Source organism: Brachyhypopomus gauderio, chromosome 11 (assembly GCF_052324685.1).
Source record: "Brachyhypopomus gauderio isolate BG-103 chromosome 11, BGAUD_0.2, whole genome shotgun sequence".
Lineage (NCBI taxonomy): Eukaryota > Metazoa > Chordata > Actinopteri > Gymnotiformes > Hypopomidae > Brachyhypopomus > Brachyhypopomus gauderio.
Window position 1 is genome coordinate 3,523,220 of NC_135221.1, and position 26,376 is coordinate 3,549,595.

At 43.8% G+C, this 26,376-nt stretch overlaps 2 protein-coding genes and 1 long non-coding RNA gene across 7 annotated transcripts in view; 1 reads left to right on the forward strand and 2 right to left on the reverse strand.

The window, feature by feature from the left end:
• The window catches only part of LOC143526605 (uncharacterized), a 3,826-nt gene extending 3,697 nt beyond the window's left edge, over positions 1-129 (reverse strand). Inside the window, exon 1 of one of the 2 annotated variants that reach the window (XR_013133903.1) lies at positions 12-129. This is a non-coding gene — a long non-coding RNA (uncharacterized LOC143526605). The other variant, XR_013133904.1, reaches the window with a different exon arrangement.
• Positions 130-2,929: 2,800 nt separating this feature from the next.
• Positions 2,930-8,981, reverse strand: LOC143526607 (proteinase-activated receptor 4). Of its 2 annotated transcripts, none has more exons than XM_077021091.1 (2): positions 8,511-8,981; positions 2,930-7,452 (listed from the first exon to the last, which is right to left on the reverse strand). In XM_077021091.1, exons 1-2 carry the CDS (start codon positions 8,695-8,697, stop codon positions 6,383-6,385), a joined length of 1,257 nt encoding a protein of 418 aa, XP_076877206.1. In that variant the 5' UTR covers positions 8,698-8,981; the 3' UTR covers positions 2,930-6,382. The 2 variants fall into 2 exon arrangements, with proteins under 2 accessions (XP_076877206.1, XP_076877207.1); XM_077021092.1 differs by lacking the exon at positions 8,511-8,981 and adding an exon at positions 8,202-8,322.
• A 5,008-nt stretch (positions 8,982-13,989) lies between these two features.
• The window catches only part of rnf130 (ring finger protein 130), a 55,799-nt gene continuing 43,412 nt past the window's right edge, over positions 13,990-26,376 (forward strand). The window contains exons 1-2 of one of the 3 annotated variants that reach the window (XM_077021096.1): positions 13,990-14,191; positions 14,568-15,041. In XM_077021096.1, the coding sequence (XP_076877211.1) occupies positions 14,768-15,041 (274 nt within the window). In that variant the 5' untranslated portion in view covers positions 13,990-14,191; positions 14,568-14,767. Of the gene's footprint in view, positions 14,295-14,567; positions 15,042-26,376 lie in introns of all 3 variants that reach the window. The other 2 variants (XM_077021095.1, XM_077021093.1) reach the window with 2 other exon arrangements.

The window sequence follows — 26,376 nt, forward strand, 5'->3', positions numbered from 1 at the left end:
CAGCTACGCACCGGTGGTTCTGACGGGTCTGGAGGTGTAGCTGCCCACGTCTGGCCTGGTCTTGAGGAGAGAGGCGTCTGGCCTGGTCTTGGCGGGCTCTGCTGACTCCAGATCGCTGTGTCATTGTCCTGCTTATCTTTAAGAACAACAGCGTTAAGGAGGCGTTGGGACAGCCGTGTGGAGGTCCATGATTACACCGCCTTCATCCAGATGCCATAGTGGTAGACTTGTGAGTGGCTGCACCATTCTAGTGTTAATGATTGGTTGATTTAACCATTTTATGCTTAAGCTAATCAAACACCTTCTGATGCACAACATGGGGCAGACATGACCTGTATTCATTTCCTGTGTTATTACATGTATCGCCGAGCATTTCACTGTTATATCTTTTGAAATCTCTTTATTTCAACATTTCATGTTCCGAGTGATCATCGTACAGCTTGTTTTTGTTTAGCTTCAAAAATAAATTAAATTCTTATTTATGTACTTCACAAACAAAGTATGGTTGCATTACTACAACTTCTCACTCCTGTGTCGAAAATTACTCATAAAAAACTGTAATATCAAATGTATTAAAATGAAAACTGTACTGTAGTGTAACAGTGGTGAACTGTAGTGTAAATGGTGAACTGTGTAACAGTGGTGAAGTGTAGTGGAGAGTGGTGAATGTGAGCTGAGCGTTAAACCATGTAATAACATCTACACAACAGCACAAACTGCCTTCCTGGTGCTTCACGTGTGTCACAAATGACACCTACTGGTTTGTGCTGCTTGCACTGGCCTGGTGCACTGGGACAGCTGCTGGTGTTGGTCATTGGTAGAACATAACAAGCTCTATGAAGCCACTGCTTGATGAAGAGTCCTCGTGTATTGGCTACACTACCCATGTAATCAGGGTGTTGCGTAGTGAAGATGGTGTAGGTATTGAGGGTGGCAGCATCTATCATCTTGGTCCAGAGCACCACGGGCCATTAAACTCGCTCTGTTTCCAGTCTCAAAGCCCTGGTCCTCTTCGTCCTCAACGAATGAAGCTGTGAATGTCTGCGTAACTCCTGACCCATCTGGTGGCCTCCTGGTTCCCTGTGGATCCAGAAACAGGTCCCATAATCTCACACCCCAGCTCTTCTCCACCCCCGCAAGCAGGATCAGCCCATTAATGGCCAAAATGTCCCCTTCACCAGTCCTCCTGCACTCTTTACCCCTGCTGTCCTCGTCTTGTTCTGCCCCGAGAGGGGGATTTACAGAACATATTCCCCCCAAGTTCAAGAAAAAATCATCTCGTTTTTTTTTTTTTTTATCTAAATATCTTTTTAATGTAACAATGTAGAGAATTAAAATACTAAAATAAAATAAAAAGGTAAAAATGTAGGTTAAAGAGTAAAATGATTGTGTACATGTGAATGTGTTGCAGGTGAATGTTTGTAGAAAAATGTGTAAGAGGTGAATGTGCCCACAATATGAACAAATATGTTCCTGACTGCAAACATTTTAAAATGTCAATAGTTGCCATCAAATTAAAAAGGAAATACATGAGGGTTCATTTTGACCCCTGATGTGCATTAGAAGGGTAGAGATAGAACAATGTTATTATTATATTAAGGTGTCTGAAATAAGGATGTTACTGTTCACAGCTCCCTCATTTATCTCCCTCGACGTGAGAATCCCACGCAGGAGTTTGAGACCATATACGGCAAGAGAGAGAGAGAGTTTGTGTTTGGCCATGAGGAAATGCGTGTGTGTGCATGTGTGCATGTGTGCATGTGTGTGTGTGTGTGTGTGTGTGTGTGTGTGCGTGTGTGTGTGTGCATGTGTGTGTGTGTGTGTGTGTGTGTGTGTGTGTGTGTGTGTGTGTGTGCGTGCGTGCGTGGGTGGTTGGTAATGTCATATAAACACCCCAGGCTTTCCTGTTCTGCCTCAATGCAGACGTTGCTCATACTGAGGGTGTAGCTGGGAGAGTCTACACCCTCCACACACTGAAGGTGTAGCTGGAAACTAAAATGAAAATAAATATTTCTGCGTCCACATCTTTGTGTGTAGTTCAAAAGCACAGCGTCCAGTGGTACAGCCAGACTGCACACCTCACACAGGGTATCTCTCCCCAGTGGAGGCCAAGAATGGCCTCTGGTTGGGGCCCAATCTCCCCTTAAAGCCCCAGGAGATACAGCACCGGTCCGGTAGGAACACAGTGGGACGAAGTTAGGTGTCATTACATATCTCTGATGTAATACATACATATCTCTGAGTTGATGTTTCGTAAATTGGGTAAGTTACTATGGAAAAACTGTAGATAAACCCAAATATTTCACAAACACAGGCGAAGTGACCACAGGGTGAGGAGCGGGAAAAGCACCCCACTGACTTCTGGTAAGCAGGACTTCCGGCTATTATCTCATTTAAATGTGCTTCAACTTACACGTTACTGAGATAAACAATCTGTGGTTGTGAGTCTGGTGTCACGGTTCATAGAGACGTTCATGTCGCTCAGTCAGACAACCTTCTCCTCTCTCAGGTCAGGAGGAGCTAATGTAACACGTGCGTTTAGGTGTGGGAGAAAGACATGAGGTGTAAAGAAGGTGTAAGATGAGGTCTAAGGAAAAGCACAGTGCTGAAGTTCTCACTGTAGAACACGATCAGAGTGTCAGAAACCAACACGTTTCCACAGAAGAGAGGGATGTGAGATTAGGACAGAACAGAGTAGAATTTATTGTTCAGACAAGTCTGGAGAAAAAAAAACGTATACACACAATCACTGACACAATCAATGTAAACATCTCTAAATAAACTACACAAATTCGAATGACACAATCACTGACACATACTGTGTAGACGCTTCACAAAAGTGACACAAACTGTGTACATTTGCAGATCAATTTGTCCTTCACTTCAGAACTTCTATAGATATTTTCATTTGACAGGTGAATTCTACAGAGCCACCTAGAGTGACTTTTTTTTAACTACCATGCAGCCGTTTTTTTTTTTTATCAAGACTCCCTTTGAAGCTGACATGAAAAGTTTTCTTACACTAACCTCAAATCTCTTCAGCGTCCAGAGTAAATACAGTCTCTGGCTAGCTTTCTTACACATAAATAAACATCTCAAATGTTTTCCTGAATCTCAAAGTGTAAGGAGTGGGAGTGGAACTAAATTATTTTGTTTTTTTACAAAGGTCAAAAATGTCACCACCAACATCTGTGTCCACCACCAATAAATTTTTCTGAATTTGACTCTGAATGTAATGTGTCCCTCCCTGTCCACACTGACAGCCTAGGTCACCCTAGCTTCTGTAAATCAGGCCGCAAATCATCATCATATTTCAGATGCGGTTTGACTTCAGTTTATTGTTAAAGGTCTGATGACTCTAATGAGGTCATTACTGGGAAAGTCTTGTCACTTTGTTATGTTCCTTCCTGCTTTTTAAAGCATGCAGATGATAAAACCATCATCTTAAGCCCCAAGAAGTTATTTAAAGAATAAGTTTTTTAAAGAGAGTTGAAATGTCCATGAGCGATAATGATTATGTTCATTCTGTGTGTCCACCTTGTCAGTATTGACAGCTTCGCCTTCAGAGATCATGTTTAATACAACTACCCAGGCTGTGAAATCAAAAAAAAGATTTGAAGCACTCGGCTAAAACAGTATGCCACGAAAACAAACACTGACAATAAATCAGTCAGAAAGAAGGCTGAAAACATCACGACCAGGTGACAGAGGTGCAGACAGGTGGGGACAGACATACAGCAGGGTTACTGTGCATCAACACCGCCTGAATAATAAACACACAGTTCTGTGGTCTGCAGACCAACTGCTGCTGTTTTGCAGAGATGGTCAGATGATTTATCAGCCCTCAACCTCCCTCAACAGGATGAGTGTGCCTCTGTTCTAACCACAACATTACAAGCTCGAATGCTTGACACGGTGAAGAGTCAACTGAACCTGTTCTAGGGAACTCAGCTACCCACACACTTTATTAATAAAATTGCAGCATTCTTATTTTTGTCAGTATTTTTGTCACCTGACGCTGCTGTGCAGCAGAGTTATAGTTGACAGAGGTGGGGACTCGAGTCACATGACTTGGACTCGAGTCAGACTCGAGTCATTAATATTAAGACTTTTGACTTGACTTGAAAAAATATTCAGAGACTTAGACTTGACTTGGACTTTTACACCAATAAAAAGTGTGTGTGCATGAGCTGCAGCACAACCAATCAAATGGGGGGTTGGCGAACGTAAATTGTTACCGGGCGGGGTGTATAATGGACATAAATTAAGTATTATATTGCGATCGATCGATCGCCAGTGGTTGGTGCCAGAGCGAACTAGTAACTCGTTGAATCATAGATATGGATCAGAGGTAAATAAACTAGATTTTTTTTCCAGCGTGAGAAATCGGATGTGTGGCGTGAGAGCATGTGAAAAAATGCGTGTGTCTCACGCTCAGTGCGTGAGAGTTGGCAACCCTGGGTTCTGTATCTGAACTCGGGGAAGAGAGCCTCTCTCTGTCACCATCATATCCAGTTCTATCTCAGTATGGATTGTGTATTTGAAGACATCTACGTCGAGAAAAAAATATATTGACAAAAGTGGAGCGAGTTTTCAGCTATGGGGGCATAATTCTACGGCCTCATCGTGCACAAATAACATACAGACTTTTGGCCAGTTTGGTCTTTTGCAAATGCATTGCAGAATAGTTTACTGAAATGTCTAAAGTTGCAGATTCCTGTTAATTGTTCAGTTCTTATATTTGTTTGTCTTGTGTCACTCACACATGTTCTCCAAGAAACCAGATAAGAGAAGAGAGGAAAAAATGCTGTTATGGTTCTTTGTATTGTACTGTGAAAATATCAGCACTTTTTATTTGAACATGGAGTTCTACTTATGACTTTTTCACAGAATATTTATTTCTGGAAAATTGTAGTTTAAAGTATGAATATTTTTGCAGCTAAGTTTAACAAATTGGACTGTGCAATAAAGAGGTGTAATTTTAATTTTTTTTTTCAGTTGCACATGTTTTATCAAGATTTGAGGACAATACAGATTTAAAAAAGAACACATGTCTATTATTTACATTTAAAATATACCTGCAACATTGGTAAAAAAAAAAAAAAAAAAAAAAGACTCGAAAGGACTTGAAATTCCAAGTTTCAGACTTGGGACTTGACTTGACTGTTGCCTGTCTTGACTCGAGACTTGACTTGACTTGACTGTCTTTGCTTGAGACTTGACTCGGGACTTGAGGATAAAGACTTGGACTTACTTGAGACTTGCAAAACACTGACTTGGTCCCACCTCTGATAGTTGACCGTTAGAACTGAGGAGAGGTGTTTGTAAGCTTGTAAGCTTGCATGGTGATGTAGGACTGTAAGGTCTGTATTCTCTCTGACACTTTCCCCCACCCAAACCACACAAGTGTTACAAGACGCTGCTAACTAAATAATATAAATATTTTCTTGTCAATTTATATTCTCTTTAATGAAAGTCATTAATTGTATCTATGTCTAAACAAGTCAGTTGTGATATACAATGGTGGATCAACATGTAGCAACAGTCAATGACAGCACAAAGATGTTATCACTGTTTTTCTAGCTGGAGTTGTCTCAATACTGTGAAGGTGGTCTTACTGACTCAACTTCCTGGATATTTTCTCGTGGTTTGGTGAGCCTGGCACTTTTATAGACAGCACTAGTCCCATTTAAAGGGTGACACTGGACTTATGCATTTCAATTTCTTTCTTTCTTTCTTTCTTTCTTTCTTTCTTTTCTTCATTTTTTAACAGACCAATCGGCTTCATAGGCTCTAAGTATTTATTAAATAAGATCTGGTTGGATGTCTGTACTGACCCTGCAGTGCTGGGCAAACTCCCCTGCCATTCAAAATAAACCGTGTTTCAGAGAAATATGCTGCAACATGCATGATTTTGTTTGCCGTGCGTGGTAGACTCAGGGTTAATATGTGCACTGCGCTCACAATACATTTAGACAATATGCATGTGTTGTCTTCATTTTGGTTGGAGTTTTTATGCTATGAAAGCTGCATTTGTTTTTAGCAGGAATGATAAACGGTGCTTCGGGAATGTTTAACACTTTCTGTTACAGAACAATCTGAGGACATTCGTGTGCACAATGTGGAGAGTCTCACAACTTCTCCAGCTCACCCACATCAGTAGCAGAACAAGCTCACGCTGATGTTGAGGGAGATCTAACACTTGGGTTTAGCTGATGCATCATTCTCTATGAGGGCCGTGCAATGCATAATCAGAACATTTGAGATTTTGTAAAGCCTAGAAGTTGTAAAGTTGTTAAAATCCTAAATGTATCCTTCTGTGTTTTGTCCTTCACTAAGACTCTTCTAGCCCAGAGTTTCACCTGCTCTTATGCATCCTCCACTAGTGTCTCCCTGTCCCCCCATCAGACAGCACCGTGGCTTTGTGCGACACGGACACCAAGGTGACCTTTGACCTTGACGTGCTTGAAGAATAGGACATCTGATTCCCAGAGGAGGATTGATAGGGCGGAGATACGCAGCGGAGCAGTCTGCAGACCTTCTCTCTGAAGTCCTCGGACACGTAATAGAAGATAAAGGGGTCCAGGCAGCTGTTGAAGGTGCCCAGGGCCAAGCTGACCATGTAGGGCACGTAGAGGTCAGACGGGTCACTCTCACTCTCCGGCCAACTGAACTCCAGGTAGTGCAGTAGGAGGAGCACGTTGCTGGGCAACAAACACACCACGAAGACCACCACGACGAGCACGGTGACCTTCACCGCGTGGGCGTAGCGGCTGCCGGCGGCCACCAGGGTGCGCAGCACCGCTCCGTAGCAGAAGAGCACCACCAGCAGCGGTAGCAGGAAACAGACGAAGAAGAGCGAGGCGAAGTACGGCAGGAAGAAGTTCTGCTGCGCGTCCCGGGGCAGGACGTCGTGGCAGGTGGTGACGGGCAGGTTGAGCAGCGTGTACGTCTGTCGCGTGGCCAGCAGGGGCGCCATCGCGGCTGCCGCGGCCGTCCACATGACCAGGCACAGACACAGCGCCGTCCCCTGGCCCCGGAGCGTCCTCGCCCCGAAGGGGTGCACCAGCGCCACGTAGCGGTCGGCGGCAACGAGGGCCAGGCAGACCACGGAGCCGTACGTGTTCCCGTAGAAAAGGCCGACGACCATTCGGCAGAAGGGCTCGCCGAACGTCCAGTCGTTGCCCCGGAAGTGGTAGAAGATCCGGAACGGGAGCGTGAGGAGGAGAAGAAGGTCGCAGCAGGTCAGGTTGAGCAGCAGCGTGGTGGAGGGGAGCTTCTTGGTGTGGAAGAGCAGGACCCAGAGGGCCAGCAGGTTGGAGGGCAGGCCCAGCAGGAAGGAGGTCAGGTAGAGCCCAGGAACCAGCAGCACCATGGTACCCGACTGGATCACCTCTTTCTGCTTCTCCGGCAGAGTTGCGTTACAGCCAGAGAAATATAAAGAACGCCCACCTAAAAAGTCAGTTAAAGAGAAAAAAAGGAGAATTTTAAGAAATGCAAACACTCTTTTGCCTAAAGTTTCCATAAAGCTTCCATTCATTTGAAGAAAATCTTTTTTTTTTCTTTAATTACTCTTGATCTAGTTGTCATGACAGGCCTAAGTCCAGAAACCTGCTCCGTAGCAGTCAGGACGTGAGCTAAACTTCAACAGCACGGACAAGATCTCGTTTCCCGGCACCAGTTCTGTTGAGATATTTCAGCCTGTCTCAACACGTCATATTAACATGTCTCAAAAAGAACATTTACTTACAGGAAAACTTCAAGCAGCCACCCCTGCCTGTTTATTATTATCTCACAGGACCCCGATTGACAGTCCAAAAGCCAACAAATAGAAGTGTGGACAGTACTGGGAACCTTGCACACAGCACCATGGTCTTTCTGCATCGGTGGGCTACAGGTAGAGTGGTTGTCTATTATGAGACACACTCCACTTTACAAATAGACATGTAGAGGAATTGATTTAACAACTGAATTAACACTCTGAATTCAAATTCAAACCCCTCTACCAAACACACATATCTGCATTCGTCACTTATCAAACAGATAGATGATCAGGTAAAGTAGTGCTCTGTAGTCTGGCTGATCAACAGAAATGCCACCATTATTGGCAAACGCAGCACACGAAGTGTCCAGCAGGGCATCTACACGTAAGATTTGTTCCTCTGTGTATTTTCCCACCACATTTTGCAAACACGCCTCACATTCATGACAGCTACAGATTTCCTTATTTCATGAGATCTTCCAGTGACTCCTCACTGACTGCTCACTGCTCCAGTATCAGACCCGTATCAGACCCCTCGTCTGGCTGCGTCCTGCTGAGGCGACAGCTGTGTTGATGTAAGCACATCCTGTGTTCAGAGTGGATTCTTTCCTTCAAAGTAAGGTAATAGAGCCCACAACCCCCGTGGGAATACCCTCAGTACCCCATTACCGCAGTTCATATATGAGAAACGGGAACTTACAACATAAGGAGAAAAAAAAAACAGACTGAGTAAGGAATAATGACTTACGGAAATTATTGGAACATTCGTCCGTAGTCTCTGGAGAAGAAGAAGAAACCAGAGAGAGAAGAATAAAGAGAACAGGAGGAAAGACACAAGCAGCCATCCCACTGATGGAGCGAAACAGCCCTGGCTCTCTGAAAAACACTTTTGGAGATAAAATCCTGACAGAAGTTTTTTTTTTGTGGAAAAGCATAAATCCCGGTCAGACTTTTCCTAGAAGATTTTGCTCCCCAGAAATGTTGTGTTGTGTCCCTGGAGCAGACGGTTGTGTAATTCACAGATTGCCCTGTCTTCTGTCTGTCGTATTTTTGTAATGAGCGCCCACTTCCAGTTCTGGGGTTTTACTCTGTGTGTGTGTGTGTGTGTGTGTGTGTGTGTGTGTGTGTGTGTGTGTGTGTATGTGTGCGTGCATATGCTGTCTCTTCTCCACCCAGCTCTTCTGCTCCTTCCTCTCAGGATATGAAACACATGTAGCTGCTGTGTGTGCAGTTATATCGCCATGTGTGTGTGTGTGTGTGTGTGTGTGTGTGTGTGTGTGTGTGTGTGTGTGTGTGTGTGTGTGTGTGTGTGTGTGTGTGTGTGTGTGTGTGTGTGTGTGTGTCTGTGTGTGTGCCTCTGTGTATGTTTGCATATGGTTCACATAATTCCAGAGATTCTTACACACCAAATTCTCCACCAGAGTCACTTAAACATGACGCTGCTGTAAAAGACAGGTTTAGCCATAGCTTCACTGATAAGTTTGGTAACAGTCACAGTTATTTGTTAAAGTGACAGTTCTCAGATTCCATTTGTGTGTTTAGCTGACATTCATTCTGGATAATTCTATTATCCAACAAGTCAAAGCAAGTCATATGTTGAAGGAGCAGATTTATTTCAGAAGTGCTCTGTTTTTTTTTTTTTGTTTTTTTTTCAGAAGCCACCTGGTCATGGTTTTGTTGTCTAGGTCACAGTGGAAGTGAAAAAGGGATCTTGGATACACACAAACACACATACAAGCAAACACACATACACACAAACACACACAGACACACATGATGTATTATTGTTTATTATTCCTATATAATACATCTTATTTTCTATTATTATTTATTATTTGTTTGTCACGGTACCACCCCTGACTCCTCCCTCTGGGTGTGTGTATGTGTAATCTGGGTCTATTTTTGTCCATATATGTGTTTCCATTGCGTGTGTGGTTCAATGTGTGAATTCATCTCGTCTGGTCGCTGTCATGCAGCACACATAGGGCTCGTTTATTTTAAGGTATATACAGTCAACGTCAACTTCGCTCATGTTTCTTGAGTCTCTGTTCATCTGTGTGTGTATGCTAAGCGCTAACTGCGCAACTCAATTATAATATACCGTTTGTGAACGTGTGATCAACTTGGCTTCCTGAATACAACCCTCGCGTCACATTATAGTTCCTATATACAGTTTTTCTCACTCGATTTAGTTCATTTCTCAGATCAGATTTGAAATTTTCAAAACTGTTCATTCAGTCTTTAGGTCTTCACCTAGGTCATTACATGCGAAAGTGTTGAACATGTTGTCATAATATCTAAGGCAACATTTTACATTTATTTATTTATTTAGGTTTTTTTGTTACATTTTAGTAATTTATCCCAATTTGATTCAATTGTTTGCAGGTGAACATTCAGTTACAGTAAGAAAGGGAATTTGTGAAGGTTTAGATCAATCAATCACGGACATAATTTGGGGGGGGGGGGGGGGGGGGGACATGTCCCCTCACTTTTTCAAAAGCCTGTTTTTGTCCCCCCCCAGTTTTTACGGTTAAAACCAAATATTTAAATAGCAACGCATGAAGCGCTAGGACCATGCAGAAAACGACCACTCCAAGTGTAGAGGGGTAAGACTGTGTGGTGTAGAGGGGTAAGACTGTGGTGTAGAGGGGTAAGACTGTGTGGTGTAGAGGGGTAAGACTGTGGTGTAGAGGGGTAAGACTGTGTGGTGTAGAGGGGTAAGACTGTGTGGTGTAGAGGAGTAAGACTGTGTGGTGTAGAGGAGTAAGACTGTGTGGTGTAGAGGGGTAAGACTGTGTGGTGTAGAGGGGTAAGACTGTGTGGTGTAGAGGGGTAAGACTGTAGTGTAGAGGGGTAAGACTGTGTGGTGTAGAGGGGTAAGACTGTGTGGTGTAGAGGGGTAAGACTGGTGTAGAGGGGTAAGACTGTGGTGTAGAGGGGTAAGACTGTGTGGTGTAGAGGAGTAAGACTGTGTGGTGTAGAGGGGTAAGACTGTGTGGTGTAGAGGGGTAAGACTGTGTGGTGTAGAGGGGTAAGACTGGTGTAGAGGGGTAAGACTGTGTGGTGTAGAGGGGTAAGACTGTGTGGTGTAGAGGAGTAAGACTGTGTGGTGTAGAGGAGTAAGACTGTGGTGTAGAGGAGTAAGACTGGTGTAGAGGGGTAAGACTGTGTGGTGTAGAGGGGTAAGACTGTGTGGTGTAGAGGAGTAAGACTGTGTGGTGTAGAGGGGTAAGACTGTGTGGTGTAGAGGAGTAAGACTGTGTGGTGTAGAGGGGTAAGACTGGTGTAGAGGGGTAAGACTGTGGTGTAGAGGGGTAAGACTGTGTGGTGTAGAGGAGTAAGACTGTGGTGTAGAGGGGTAAGACTGGTGTAGAGGGGTAAGACTGTGTGGTGTAGAGGGGTAAGACTGTGTGGTGTAGAGGGGTAAGACTGTTGTGTAGAGGGGTAAGACTGGTGTAGAGGTGTAAGACTGTGTTGTGTAGAGGGGTAAGGCTGTGTGGTGTAGAGGGGTAAGACTGTGTGGTGTAGAGGGGTAAGGCTGTGTGGTGTAGAGGGGTAAGACTGGTGTAGAGGTGTAAGACGGTGTTGTGTAGAGGGGTAAGGCTGTGTGGTGTAGAGGGGTAAGACTGGTGTAGAGGTGTAAGACTGAGTTGTGTAGAGGGGTAAGACTGTGTTGTGTAGAGGGGTAAGACTGTGGTGTAGAGGGGTAAGACTGTGTGGTGTAGAGGGGTAAGACTGTGTTGTGTAGAGGGGTAAGACTGTGTGGTGTAAGGCTGAGGGGACAAAACAGTGAAATAAGGGCAACAAGTGTGGACCGTGTTTTACATGTAAGTCATGGTCTTACAATGGCTGAAGCTGGTTGCTGGGTGCAACTGTGTCTTCAGTCGTTCAAACATTTCATAATGAAAACTTGTATGTAATTCAGAAATGTGCTCTCTGCTGTAATGCTGCATACTGACATAAATTTTGACATATTACTGTATTCAAATTTTTGTTTTGCATTTTTGCATTCTTATACCATATAGGACATCAACATGAGTTCATGGGGGGGGGGGGGGGGGGGCAGAGGTTCCATTTTCACACAACAAGAGGAGGCTGTATGTGCTCAGGTTGTTTTGAATTTGAAAGACAGTTTTCTGTCTTTTCTGAATTTCAATCAGATTTGTTTTTGTCAACAAATTGCCGTGCGAACAATACAGTCAAACAATATTGCTGTACAAATTTGATTCCAGTCCAATTTCTTGCTATCAGTCTCCCACATACAGTGATGTGTAACTTTGTGTTCCATGTAAGTTTGTATTTTGTGTGTAACATGTATTGTTTAATTTGATATACCACAGAAAGTGCAGCGTTCTTGAAATCAAAAGCTTAGCTAGTTTCCATCAGAATATACAGTCTACACTGACTGTGACTTATAGTTGCACTGACAACATGACTAAGTATTTTGACTGTCTTGTTCATAGGCAATAGCACACAGATGGCACTGACACTAGATGGCACTGACAAATTGATTGACCTAAATATTTGCTTTTGAGGCATAAACAAAGAATTTTGAGTGAAGTATGTGATTTTGCAGGTATTTCATTGAGTTTTGCTGTTTGCACTAACTGTTTTGTGAAATGCACTAGTTGTGACACCAATGTAAACCATGATGTGATAAATGTACCAAATCGACTGAGAAAAACTAATACATCTCTTATTTACTATTATAATGTATTATTTCTATACATCTCTAATTATCCATTATAATTTATCATTCCTGTATAATACATCTCTAATATCCATTATTACTTATCTTTCCTATCTAACACATCTTTTTTTATCTATTAGTATTTATTATACATATTATACATAGTATTTATTATACATATATTATATATATGTATATACATATACATATATAATATAATTATATAATATTTGTATTATTCCTATATAATACATCTCTATTAATTTATTTATTGCTTATACATATTTACATAACTCATTATTCTTTGTCTGCATTTCCCTGCATGTATATGACTGTAGCTTAATTATGGAATTATAAGGTTATTGTACATATATAATATATGCTATATTATTACATACTACATAATTTGAAGCTGGTTGCACCATAGAACTAGGTTCACAGAGACCACCAAGTGCACAAGGCACCTGTTTGACGTGGTAATAATAATAATAATAATAATAATAATAATAATAATAATAATAATAATAATAATAATAATCTTTATTTGTATAGCACCTTTCATACATACATGTAACTCAAAGTGCTTTACAGTATAAATACAAAGAAACATTAAAAGGAGATAAGACAAAAAGACAAAAAGAAAATGTTAAAAGAAATTAAAGATAAAAACATTAAAATAACATAAAAAGTAAAAAAGTAAAGTAAATAAGATAATAAAAAGTAAAGTAAATAAGATAAAACTATTAAGATAGAGTTTCTTAACTAAAAGCGGATCTAAACAGGAATGTTTTGAGACTGCTCTTAAAACTATGCAGGGATGAAATGCCTCTGAGCTCTTCAGGAAGAGTGGTAACTCTAACTGTCAGTGGCCTCAGCTGGGTAAGTTCACAGATCTTTAGCAGGTTCACTTCTCTCACTCCCAGGTTATGTAGTAACATAAATCTTTAATCTGAAGACCATATACACATGTAACGCCAGGAAGGATGCTGTGGTTATGACAAAAACTTGTGTTAGTTAATGTAATACACAACTGGACCCCCGATATACAGGGTGTTGGTTGTGTGAGGGGGCGGGGCAATAGACCTTTATTGGGGCAATAAAACTGTCGAAGTCACATTTACCCAACAGTATCTTATATATGAAGACTTTGACTTTTGTAATATCTCCACTGCAAGATTTTCTGGAACAGTCGTTTAGTTTCAGTGAGCAATAAATGACCACCAGATGGCGCACTTCTACCTCTTTTTACAAATTCTTGGATAGATAGATAGATAGATAGATAGATAGATAGATAGATAGATAGATAGATCGTAGGTAACCAAAATAACGGCGACTGCACGTGAATATATTTTATTCCCGTTCTGTCTTTTTATATGTGTAAATGGAGAGAGAGAGAGAGAGAGAGAGAGAGAGAGAGAGAGAGAGAGAGAGAGAGAGAGAGAGAGAGAGAGAGAGAGAGAGACTGCGCGCGTGACTGGTACCGTGCACCGGGCACTCGCATTTCGCCGCGAGGATGAAGCGCGCGCGCCGCCGGGCGCGTCCCTCCAGTGTATCTCGCGTGCGGCCGCGCGCGCCTGCTCCAGCCCGTCGGTAGGTCGCGCGTGCGCACGGCGTCCTGTAGCAGGAGGAGGAACAGACGATCAGCGCGGATCCTCCGGTGCGTGTTCGGTAAACGGGCCCGGGCCACGGGAAGACGAACGCGGAGCGGGCACACACGAGCGGCGCTCACGGCCGGACAGGTAAGATACGGAGCTTCACGTTCAATCACGCGGCGAGCGGAACCGGGGCGGAACCGGGGCGCCGTGTGGACCGTCAGATCCCCGCACGAACAAAGCGGTCCTGGTGCGTTGTTTCTTTGTTTTGCACCTAATGTTGGGCGGAACACTTTACACTTGTAGGAAAGACGAGGAAAACAGTCACGGTCCGGTTACCGAAGAGGTGTGATACCAGGTCCAGTTACTATAATAAACCCGTTAGTCTTATTATAAGATGATTGATCAGTGCCGTGTCCGTATGATTATGTATCACCATCACACCCGGTGGACACTTGGCTGCCAGTTGACCTACTTGTCAAATTCTTGCGGTTTTATTCCCGTGTGTTTATTCTTCTTCCAGCCGTTTCTGCGTTTCTGCGTCGCACAGACGTGAGGATGGACGTTGAGGCTCACACCATGTTCACATGAACACGCGTCTCATGTGGTAGAGCACCTGCGCACCCCACACCCTCCTGTGTGCCCACACACTGGGCCTAACCCCGTCTGAGATCAGCCACGGACCGGCCTGTGGGATCGGAGGAACCGCTAGACCCCCCGAAGATGCAGAGCAGGTGGGCCGAGCCAGCGCCACGCCACGGCTGTCTCCTGGTGCTCGTCCTCACGCTGCTCCTGCCCAGGTGTCCACTGTCCGTGGGCGCCGAGAAGAATGTGGTGAACAAAGAGGAGTTCTACAGCGCCTTGGTGAACGCCACGGTCCTGGACCCCAAGGGGAACCCTAAGAGAATGATCTCAAAAGATGACGGGAGGTACGGGCAGAACTCCCCCAAGACGGACGTGAAGGGGCTCGTGGTCACACCTTTCGCTGTGAACGGAGGTACGTGTTCGCATGCATGTTTGTGCATGGGGTTCGTTTAGCATAAGTTAAAAAGGCAGGTTGAACCGTCTGGTCTCTGTAGCCCTCGTCACCTATGGCCACTAAAACCTCTCTAGTTGGATCAAACAGTCCTCGATGAAAGGAATGCAAATGGTTTTTTTCTCTCTCCAGACATCAGTCCCAGATTATCCTGAATTAAGTGTGTGTGTGTGTGTACTCACAAGTGTGAGGACATTGAACTGAAATGAACCACTCTTTGTTCGTTTTTCCTCCTCTCAAACTGTCTTATTCTGTGTATGTTCATCTATGATCTGTTTAATCTGTAAAGACGGTTTTACGTCCTCGATAATCTTTCCCGCTGGAGCTCCACACACCCAGCGTGGAATGCAAAGGCTGGTAATGACATGCTCTTCGAGTTACCATAGAAACAGCCCCCTGGGGTCTAATACGTAAAGGTGACCAGTTGGGCTTTCAAGGTCCATCTAGCTACATGTAGCACATGTCAGAGCTGAGGTTCAAAACCAAGTCTCCACTGCAGGATACCAGCTTTCATCTTGCCGTATGTCTAGTGTACACCAGTGGCTTAGACCAATCACACAGCGCCCCAGTTAAAGTCAGGATGTTGTTCTTATTTAGAGACGGTCTTTGCCGTAATCTTTAGCAGGTCAACAGCAGTGCAGGTATGGTACACTGCACTGATACCAGGCTTCTGCCGAGCCAGTTATGGGCCATTAGCTGATAGCCTCAGGCCAGACAATAAAGGAAAGCTCTCGGTCCAAACGCACCCATCCAACACCAGACACGGTGTGATTTGGGCCAGCACCACTCCCCTGACAGCAGCCTTTCAGAACTCCACTTTATTAATGATTTGTTGTTGTTGCCGTTCTGCTGTGTGTGTGTGTGTGTGTGTGTGTGTGTGTGTGTGTGTGTGTGTGTGTGTGTGTGTGTGTGTGTGTGTGTGAGTAGAAGGGAGTACCTCTGTATCTTTGTGGAGAACTACAAAAAATACAACAGACACAGATTTACAAAGTAGCTGGAACCACCTTCTGACCCAGAGCAGGACACAGATATGTGAACACAGGGCAGGACACAGATATGTGAACACAGGATCTAATGTAAAATGACCAACAAAATATGTTTGCTTTTTTGTGACCTTAAGCGTCAAAATTATTTATATTTTGATCAAATCCGTGATGGTGATACCAAATGATAATTAATAGCATTTGATGTTATTGCAAATAGAGTGAATGCAAAACTAGTAACTGCCTGTGTTTCTCATGGTATTATTGACGCCTCTCCACTCTGCACAGATGAGTATTTATCTACACTTAACACATCTGATCCACCGCCGCCTTTAGGTCTTTACACGTAGCTGATAAGCCAAGGCTGGTGTGTTGCTTCAGCTGAAAGATTGAGGTGCTGAGGACTCACCCCTGGTGAACCCCGTACTCACCCCTGGTGAACACGGGACTCACCCCTGGTGAACACGGGACTCACCCCTGGTGAACACGGAACTCACCCCTGGTGAACCCGGACTCACCCCTGGTGAACTTTATTTCAGTCTCATGTACTGTGAACGGTCCCATCATGCATCATTTCTGCTTTCTCACTCATCAGCAGTTATTTCCTGTAGTGTTGACATGTTGCTGTTTTGTACATCTGACCACTTCCTGTGCCATGCATGTTTTGTAAAGGCGAGCAGTTCCTGAGCGATGCCACGTGCTACAGTGTGCGCTCAGATCTCAGATCAGCTCTCGGAAAAGGGGAAATGGTGATATTGATCATCCATATTTGCATGATGATTCTATGTGCTTAAATGATGAAACGCCGTGTGTTAGCACGGGTTTCACAGACTGAGTGCAGGCCTTACTGTGCTAGCACAGACATTACGACCCTCTCGGCCCCTAGTTCTGTGGACACACTCTGAGTATGTTTAGAGAGAGACTCTATTGAGTAAGAGTGTTTAGACTGGAGTGGGTCAGGTGACCGTGGTGTCGTTGTACTGTGGATGTTGGAGTTCACAACAGTGTGCGCTGAACACACTTCGCACGGCGCTTATGTAACGGACATGTCATGTTGTCGTTTTCTGGCCCGTGTCTCGGCCCGAGCAGAGTGGACACAACATTCCTGCCCGAAACACATCGGCCACGACCGTACTGACATCATCCCACTCTGAGCGCCTGTGCACGGAAACACGCAGCTGCCACTGCATACAGGAGACAGAGGCTGTCTATGTTCAGTGTGTGTGTGTGTGTGTGTGTGAGTGTGTGAGTGTGTGTGAGTGTGTGTGAGTGTGTGTGAGTGTGTGTGAGTGTGTGTGTGTGTGTGTGTGTGTGTGTGTGTGTGTGTGAGAGAGCATGGACTGTGTCACCAGCTCCTGTTGATCCTTAGCAGAGTAAACTTGGGTGCGATCCAAATGTCTGGAATATTATTGAGAGGCCTCCACTTAACCTCTCATGACTTGGGGTGTGTGTGTTTGTGTGTGTGTGTGTGTGTGTGTGTGTGTGTGTGTGTGTGTGTGTGTATTCAGTCCATTCTTCTTTCACTGAAATATTAACCAAAACCTTCTCCAGTAATTAGCGGTTATTTATAATTTTGCTGACTCACGTCTTGTTCACTCCAGGATGTGCGGTATACCCTTGAGTGAGGCGGGACCTCGAGATCAGCTTGCAGGACACTGCCGGTCACTCTCACACCGGCTCAGCGTGTCATGACTCGTATTCAGATTACAGGGGCCTGCAAAACAACCAGAAATCTATGAAACTGATCACACAGAGTTATCGATGCCCAGATCTACCATTATAGAAGAAAGACAAAAATATTATTGCATGATTGAGCATAGATTGTATTACAAAACCATGAAACAAATTCATATATGCCTATCCTGAAAGAGCAGAAAATATAAAAGTATTTATAAATGTATTTGTTTTTCTGACAAACGATCTACTGAGCCTTTCTCTTGCGTTGTGAATTATGCAAAGCAGTTATATTTGCAACTCTGGAGCAAATGTGGTAGTTTAGCTAAATTCAGTAGTATAAATATATCACGTGTGCCAGTTTCTCAACAGCCCAGTGTGGGGTGTGGCCTTGTTAACCCAACCTGTCATTGATCAAGTGTGGGATGTGGCCTAAATAACCACCCCCTCCACTGACCCAGTGTGGAATGTATCCCAGTTCACCCAGTCCCTTCCTGGTCCAATTAGGGATCTGTCCTAAGGAACCCAGTCTCTTGGTGGTCTAGTGTGAGATGTGGCCTTGGTAACCCAGCAAGAACCTGGCCTGCCTGCCCGCCCCAGCCCTGAGTAGCAGGGTGACCCACTAGTTTACTGGACCAGTGCAGTCTGCTGAGGTCATTCATCTCAACCCTGTTCTGGGACAGGGACACCAGCCACAGAAGCAGGACGAACCCAGCAGGGATGCAGAGACAGAGAGAAACTGAGACAGGGACACAGGCAGATATTAGAGATGTCCGATCTCCTGGACAACCCACACCACCTCCAGCATGGACTCTCGTATTTAGACACACTGCTGTGTCCACATACACCATGAATGAGAAGAATATGTCAAACATTACAGCACTTGGCTTAATTCCTTATACTTAGGTCTTGGGTGTCAAATGTGTTTGTTTTTTGGCACACCTTTGTTTTAAGCAATGTCAGAGTCAGCTGAACATGCAAAGGTAGCTTAAATACTGTTGAGAGAGGTACAGTAATAACATTTTCTGCAAGCTGACATTACAGTGTTCTAGTCTTGTAGCCATTTCACCTTGTCTTCAGTCTGGGTCGCATTTCAAGTCAGCAACGGTCACGTCTAAATTGGAGTCCTCTGTACTCTAGTTCAAATAACGGGTCTGCAGAGAACCATGTTGAATCTAAATCTTCACGTAAGTAATTGAACGGTGACGATTTTTATTGTTTTAGCTGCTCTGAACCTCTGAATGAGCAGAGGGCTTTAAAATATATCAGTAAAGTGCAGGATCAACGAAACTTAAGTAAAACTGCTTTGTTTAGTACTTGACGCAAATCCTTCACAATCAATGAGTTCCTGAAGTCTGTAGCCCACATAGCTCTGCAGACGCCCGGTAGCTTCACCCCGCTGGTGACCCGCCAAAGCCTGCACACTCCTGCAGCTATGTGACATGTGTGTGCAGTCAGTATGTGTTGAAGTGAAATAAATGGGTTGGCCATTCAGGAACATTCTTTACTCTAAAAAACTATGCTTTCAGGCACTTAAAGTTAGAGGCATTTTATTGGAGCATTTGTTTTTTTTTTTTGTTTTTTTTTTACATTTGTAGACATCCTGTCAGATTATCAATAAATGACACGGTTCCCTGGACCCATGGTCCCTGGCAGCTGTGCGTACCCTGTCATCTTGGGTCATGGATGAGCTGCTGTGGACCAGGAGTGGTTCTTCTGTTCTCCATGTCTCCATGTTCACAAAGCCCTTATGGGATTATCTTCATCTCATCTGTCATAAGCTCGTCTGCTTTTGAGACTTTTGAGTGTTTGGCATTTTCAGATAAACACTTTCATGCAGACTCCTCATCCTCTTGTTGACTTTGATATGTTTGCATGAACGTTCTTTGTTGATCAGGTGAGAGGAGACACCACTTCTGGTACCGTCTGTCTTGCCAGTATCACTAATTGTTTAATTCTGATTGTAACATGATAATTCTTTGGTCCTCATGTTATGACCCAATGACTCAAACACCATACGTAGAAATTATCTTGTGTATTACCAGGTGATGTGATGATACATGTCTGAGCAACTGAATGTCTGGGTACTTCCTCTAAAATGGCAGTCTGTGTTTAAAATGGGATGTGATTTCTGCACAGTTCACATAATACTGACCAATACAATCTAGGACATAACAGTACAAGAGTACATGGTGGTTCTAACAGACCTAGAACACTACAGAACACTGAAGTTCTATCCGTACTAGAGCACAACATGGTTCTAACAGTACTGACAGCACTGAACACTACATGGTTCTAACAGTACTAGAACACTACATGGTTCTAACAGTACTTACAGTACTGAACACTACATGGTTCTAACAGTACTAGAACACTACATGGTTCTAACAGTACTGACAGTAATGAACACAACATGGTTCTAACAGTACTAGAACACCACATGGTTCTAATAGTACTGACAGTACTGAACACTACATGGTTCTAACAGTACTAGAACACTACATGGTTCTAAAAGTACTAGAACACTACATGGTTCTAACAGTACTGACAGTACTGAACACTACATGGTTCTAACAGTACTGACAGTACTGAACACTGCATGGTTCTAACAGTACTGAACACTACATGGTTCTAACAGTACTGACAGTACTGAACACTGCATGGTTCTAACAGTACTAGAACACTACATGGTTCTAACAGTACTGAACACTACATGGTTCTAACAGTTCTAACAGTACTGAACACTACATGGTTCTAACAGTACTGAACACTACAGTACTACAGAATCCCCAGCATGTTTTTTTTTCCTTGGTCTGCATTTTTTCAGACTTGGACAAACCTGAATTGGGTCAGGGCAGCTGCCCCAGGACAAGAAACCGGTTGCTTGGTGTGATCTTGGTGTGGTTTTCAGAGCAGTGTACTACGAGGATACATAACAGCTCTACGGTGACTACAGCACATGTCAGTTATGTCTGTTGTGATCTGCATGAAGACCTGCTGGCTTTAAAGGGCACACACACACACACACACACACACACACACACACACACACACACACACACACACACACAGAGGTCCTTCATTGGCTGTGCAAGCAGAATCTGCACAGCTGATGAAGGACCTCTGTCTGAAACGTCCTGTTTCTCTAAAAAATCTTGTGTACTTTACTGCATTTTTGACTATCTTTACATCTTTTTACCACAGTACGCTGCAGTTATTTCCTAGAACCTTGCACAGGCAGTGTCCCACTTACTTTTAAATTCCGAGCCTTTGGCGAATGCTTGTCAAGCGTCACTTACTGAAGTGCTTTGTGGTCTCTATCAAAACACAATAGCACAGATGGGTTAGTGTTAAGAATGTTATCAGGCTAAAGTCCTGACTAAAGTAGGAAAAGAGACAGGCTTTTTATCAAGTGCATATTAAGTTCTCAGTGACTCAGTGAGCTGTCGCCAGTTTGTCCGCCGTGCAGACTGCCGGGGATAGTCTGTATTATGTTTACGTCTGACTCTCACCCTCTTCAAAATCCCTCAAACATTATAACTTATCATCTAATGCTTGCTGTCATCTCTCCTGGGATGTATGCATGGCTCTGAACTACAGGGAAGGAGCCCTTGTTTCAGGACGCCCGTGTTTTCACCGGGATAAGTGTGAGAGAGCACAACGACCTCTCTAGGCTTCAGACTCGGTGAAGGACGTATCAGATAAACCAAACGAGTGTCTCTACCTTGTTGTGGTTGTGCATGTTCATTTCCTCCACAGCCCTCTTGTTTTCTGTCGTCTGGTGTTCATCTCATTCCTTATTTCCTCTTTGTCTGCTGAAAGAGAGAGGGAGAGGGCAGTGAAAGGACAGAAAAGAGAGTGATGGAGAGAGTGATGGAGAGAGTGATGGAGAGAGGGCAGACAGAGGGACCGTGCTAACTCTGATTCACTACTGTCTTCATTTATCTCCATCCATCTCTTCACCAGCTGTGACTCTCACGAGGCGTCTGGCAGGGAAGCGGACCGTGCCGAGCCAATGGGCATTCAGACAGAAAACCATCAGCCAATAGAAATGCAGAAAAAAATGTCTCTACACCCGGTAGATGGAGCGTTTTGTGACGTGGCCACGGCAGACGCAAGGTTGCAAGCCAGTCGAGTTTCAGCGTGGCATAGGTGTGTCAAGTGGGATATGGGGTTTTTTTATTGAAAGAGAGTATCCTATGGTATCTGGGTCTTAAGTGATCCCAAATGCTGGGGCATGTAGAGGGAGGGGTAATTAGTGTCACCCCAGGCCATGTAAGGCGAGCAGTGGTGGGGCAGCAGCTGAGGGAGGAATGTTTACCAGCGGAGGCAACGAGCCTGCGGCCCCCCCTCCCCAAACCCCCCCCTCCCCCCGTTCTCCTTCATGCTTGAACGGGCAGAACGTCTGATTTCGCCCCTACATTGTGAACCATGTTTAAAGAGTGAAGAAGGCACAAGTGACTCGGCTGTTTCCTGGAATGTTTGGATTCTCCTGGCGTTTCTTTGAGCTTTTTATTATGCATAGTGAAAAAATACAGAGAAGTGGAGAGACAGGCAGAGAGACAGGCAGAGAGAGAGAGAGAGAGAGAGAGAGAGAGAGAGGCTTTTGACCAGTAATAAGTGCTCTCTGTGGAGTTGCATTGCCCTATACAAGGTCAATGCACAAGTAAAAAAAAAAAACCTCCCCTTGCATGTGAGTCGTCGTAAGGCCACACTAAGTGCCGACAGCCTTCCTAACGGTGGCTGAAATGTGGGGGTAGGGAGAGCACAGCCATCGTGTTTCCTTGGGCCGAGAGGGTGGGTCTCCTCAACACTATACCCCAAACGGATCACGAACATGATATGTTCTTGTGTATCTGAGCATCAGAGATGTGAGCATATGTATCTGATCCAGGGCGGAAGCGTTGAACTATAAGGTTGCTGGATTGTCTCCAGTGGCAGCGGTGTCCTCTCAGTCTCTGGTTGCGGTATGGAGGAGCGCGAGCTAACATCTCTCCACGTCCTTCAGAGTCGAGAGGGTCCGTGGGGATGTGCTTGGGGTTATTACATCTTCACTCATTTGAGATGATCAAGATGTGGGAGATGGAGTGTGGAAGGATTAGGTTAGGGTTGTGTATCTGAGGGTCGAATGCAGTTAGTACCGATTCAGTTGATGAGGCACAACAAACGAATGTGTTTTCATGTCCATGTGCGTAACACGGCAGTGTTGAGAGGCAAAGGTTAGAGCGATTGGTTGTGTATCAGGAATCATCTAGTGGAGCCTGGATTATCTGAATCGTTTGAATTTGACTTGCAAGTATTATCTACAGTACCAGTGTTCGTCAAGAAGACCTACATATGACCTACACAAGAAGGCCTTTATATGACATTTTTTTCCAGTTCAGAGTTTTTTCAGAGTGTAGTGCAGACCTGAGTAGTCGATGCAGGATGGGATGAGACGTGTGGTCTGAGGAAGTGCCAGAGACGGCTGCAGTGCCTCACACATCGAAATTTCATACCGAGCATCCCTCCCATAACCACCTCGTTCAAGGTCGTGGATCTCACCAAACTACAGACAGAATGATCAGATCTCCTCAGTTTTAAAATTAAAGAAAGGCTGCTAATAAGATGATCTTCACAGCTCCAAGAGCAGCAGGTGTGAAGCAGGGTTTTGGTTTTATACTTCTTTTTTCGAAAGAGAGAGACAATTGTGAGGGAGGAGAAGGAACCATTTGTATTTTTACTTACTGTCTGTTCAGTGTCTTCATGAATATATGTGTTTCTCACAATTAGCACTGCTTATTACCACAGTGTGGTTTTAATAAATAAATACAGAGTAGCTTCTGGAAGGCAGCTGTGAGAAGCTTATATCTTTTTTTTTCAGAGGCTTGCTTTTGTACCTCTGATAGCACTGATAGCATCTTGTTATTTCCTGTCTTGCTCAGACTTGCGCGCAGCCCGGACAGAGTTACGCGCAGCCCTAGCCCTCGAGAAGACAGTGAGCTTGTTTGAGGTGAGAACGTGCAGTATCGTTTCTCAGATCACTGCATAGAAACTTGCTCCAGGCATTTTGCCAAGAGGCAGGAGTTCACATTCTTACAGACCTTTATATAATTTTTAGTATTATAAGCAAGCGGTCCTTGCAAAGTGACTTTTCAAGCGAATTTTATTTTTACTATATAATTGTCCCCATGCAGTATGGTAAAAGTCCTTAAAAAGAAGAACTAATACTATATTTACAAAAACAATAAGGCTGAGTATGAGCATTTCACACTAAAATTTCTTTTATATTTCCAGAAAATCTTTCACTCAGGTATCAACGTAAAATAACCATTGTACGCTGATGACTTGCGGTTATATGTGAACGACACAGTGAGTTGTCTTCCTTCAGTCGTGTCACTTTTGAAGACGTTTGACTCTATTTCCGCATTATAGAGTTAATTTACAGGAAACCGAGTGTTTATGCAGGTAACCCACTATAACTGTCAGTCAATCAGTCAGTCATCCTTCTAAATCCGACTGGGTTTAAATATTTGGAGATTAGTGTGTCTCTTTGCCTTCTGATGATGGACTTGCCCTCCACAGTTTCATATTTTATTATTGAACAGCTTCATTGTCTTCAGGATCCAGGGTTGCAATCGTTCAGGTTGCAGACACCTTACAGTCTCCATCCTCCAGGTCTGCGTTGGCAACACGTTGGTACCTTTCCCTTCTCAGCATCTGGTTTACATTCAGGCATCATGCTAAGTTCATGTTGTCCTCTACGTTGACATCTATACTAGATAATCACTTATTCCCTCAAGCTTTGAGTGACACAGCTTGTAAGATGTAGCAAGAGTGAGGCATTAAGTATTTTTACCTTTAGTAGTTTCACTCAGCTGTTTGATTTCAGGGTGCCCTCTTCATCCTTGTTTTGATACATCCAAGTTAGCCATTTTACATCTAATCAAAATTATACCTGTGTTTCCATCTGAAATCCTGGTGATGACCTCTTGACCCTGGAACATTCCACCTTATAGCCAGTATATACTGTATTTGCATCTTATAGGATTAGATTTAGCATTATCTCATTTTGAGATTATGACAATTAAAAGATAATGGCTTTAGGCGTCAAACATGTACACCTTTATCTACTGGATCTTCCACATTAGCTGGAGTTGATCTAGATATTCTGGTTTCCACGTCTTCATTGGTGAGATTCCTTATTTTACTGTTGCATAAGTCCACAAAATTACCTTCAGTCAAACTGAGGCTTCAAGTTGGTATTTACTTTCTTAGGACAAGATACGAGTCCCACTGAAATGCAGTACTGCCGCATTTTATTATGATGGAATACTTTTGTTCTTTAATTTCCTTCTTTAATTTCCTTGTTTCACCTTTCACAACTCAATTGTCCACATGATCTATGATCTCAGTGCATTGGTGTCATGTAGTGTCTTCATATGCATCCCGTCTCTCTTGTTGAAGCTGTTTCTGCCTCTTGTGATTTTGCACCACATCGGGGGACTTGTTGGAGGTCATGGGAGACGTTTCCAACACTTTCATCCTCCTCTTCCTCTTCCTCTTTACTCTTCTCTCAGCTTCTTGCCATCTGGGGTTCACTCTCTTCATCCCATACCTATCACATTTTTTTAATCCATTCTGAGAGTTTTTGAGGCCGATTCCATGACATGTACTTGTTTTTCGTAAGGAGTTTTGTTTGCTGCCCTTTTGGCCAGGTCTCCCCTGAAAAAGAGATTTTCAATCTCAATGGGATATTTCCTGGTAAAATAAAGTTAAAATAAATAAAAAAATTATTTGGCTGGACTCCAGTGTCTGGTGTGAATCCATAACTTCAGTCATTTTGTTTAATCCACTGTAGTTGTTTCTAGGAATGTTTCTAGGAATGCTTTTTTAGGTCACTGGATTTCTTCCACCTCAACTTCTTTTGCAACTTCCTGGATACCCATTAATCCTGCTTGGTCAGGTTGCTATTTATCCTGCTTGGTCAGGTTGCCAGGTTTCACTGTTGTTTTATGGGACAAATTGGTCTCCTTCACTTGGTGATACAGATGTTTGTGTACAGAAATTAGTTTTGTATTTTGACATCTCAGTCTCCAACTGTTCCAGTTGTTGACCTCTGCAGTGTCCTACATAGTGCATAGATAGATAATCACATTGTTTACAAAGTAAACAAAGTGTTTCCAAGCTCTTGGGTATTTTGAATCTCAGATAATCTCTCTTGCTAGCCATTCCACCACTGTCTGCATCATTGCGGTTGGATGGGAAGGTTTCTCTCCATAGAGGGGATCTGTTTACAACCATGAGTCGGTATCTTGTCCCATCCTTTCTTTCAATAAAGCCCATGTAAATGTGTCAGAATGGGCCTGAATATGGTCTCTTTGGGGCTGAAATGACTGTAAATTGCAATTAGTGATAAAATAATCATGGATTGCAAGTAAGGTGAAAACCAATGTTCCTCAACTACTCTTATCTACCCCCCTGCGGAGGGGGGTACTGCAGGGGGTTCTGCAGTGGTAGTGGGGCAGTAGCTGTACAGACAGTTTTGGTTTTTCCCATCAAAGTACCTTGAAACAGGCCTGATTGGCGCAGGTCAGACCCTTCAGAGCTGGCAGCTCGCTGTCGCTCTTGCACTTCTTCAAACTTTATTTCACCTCTTT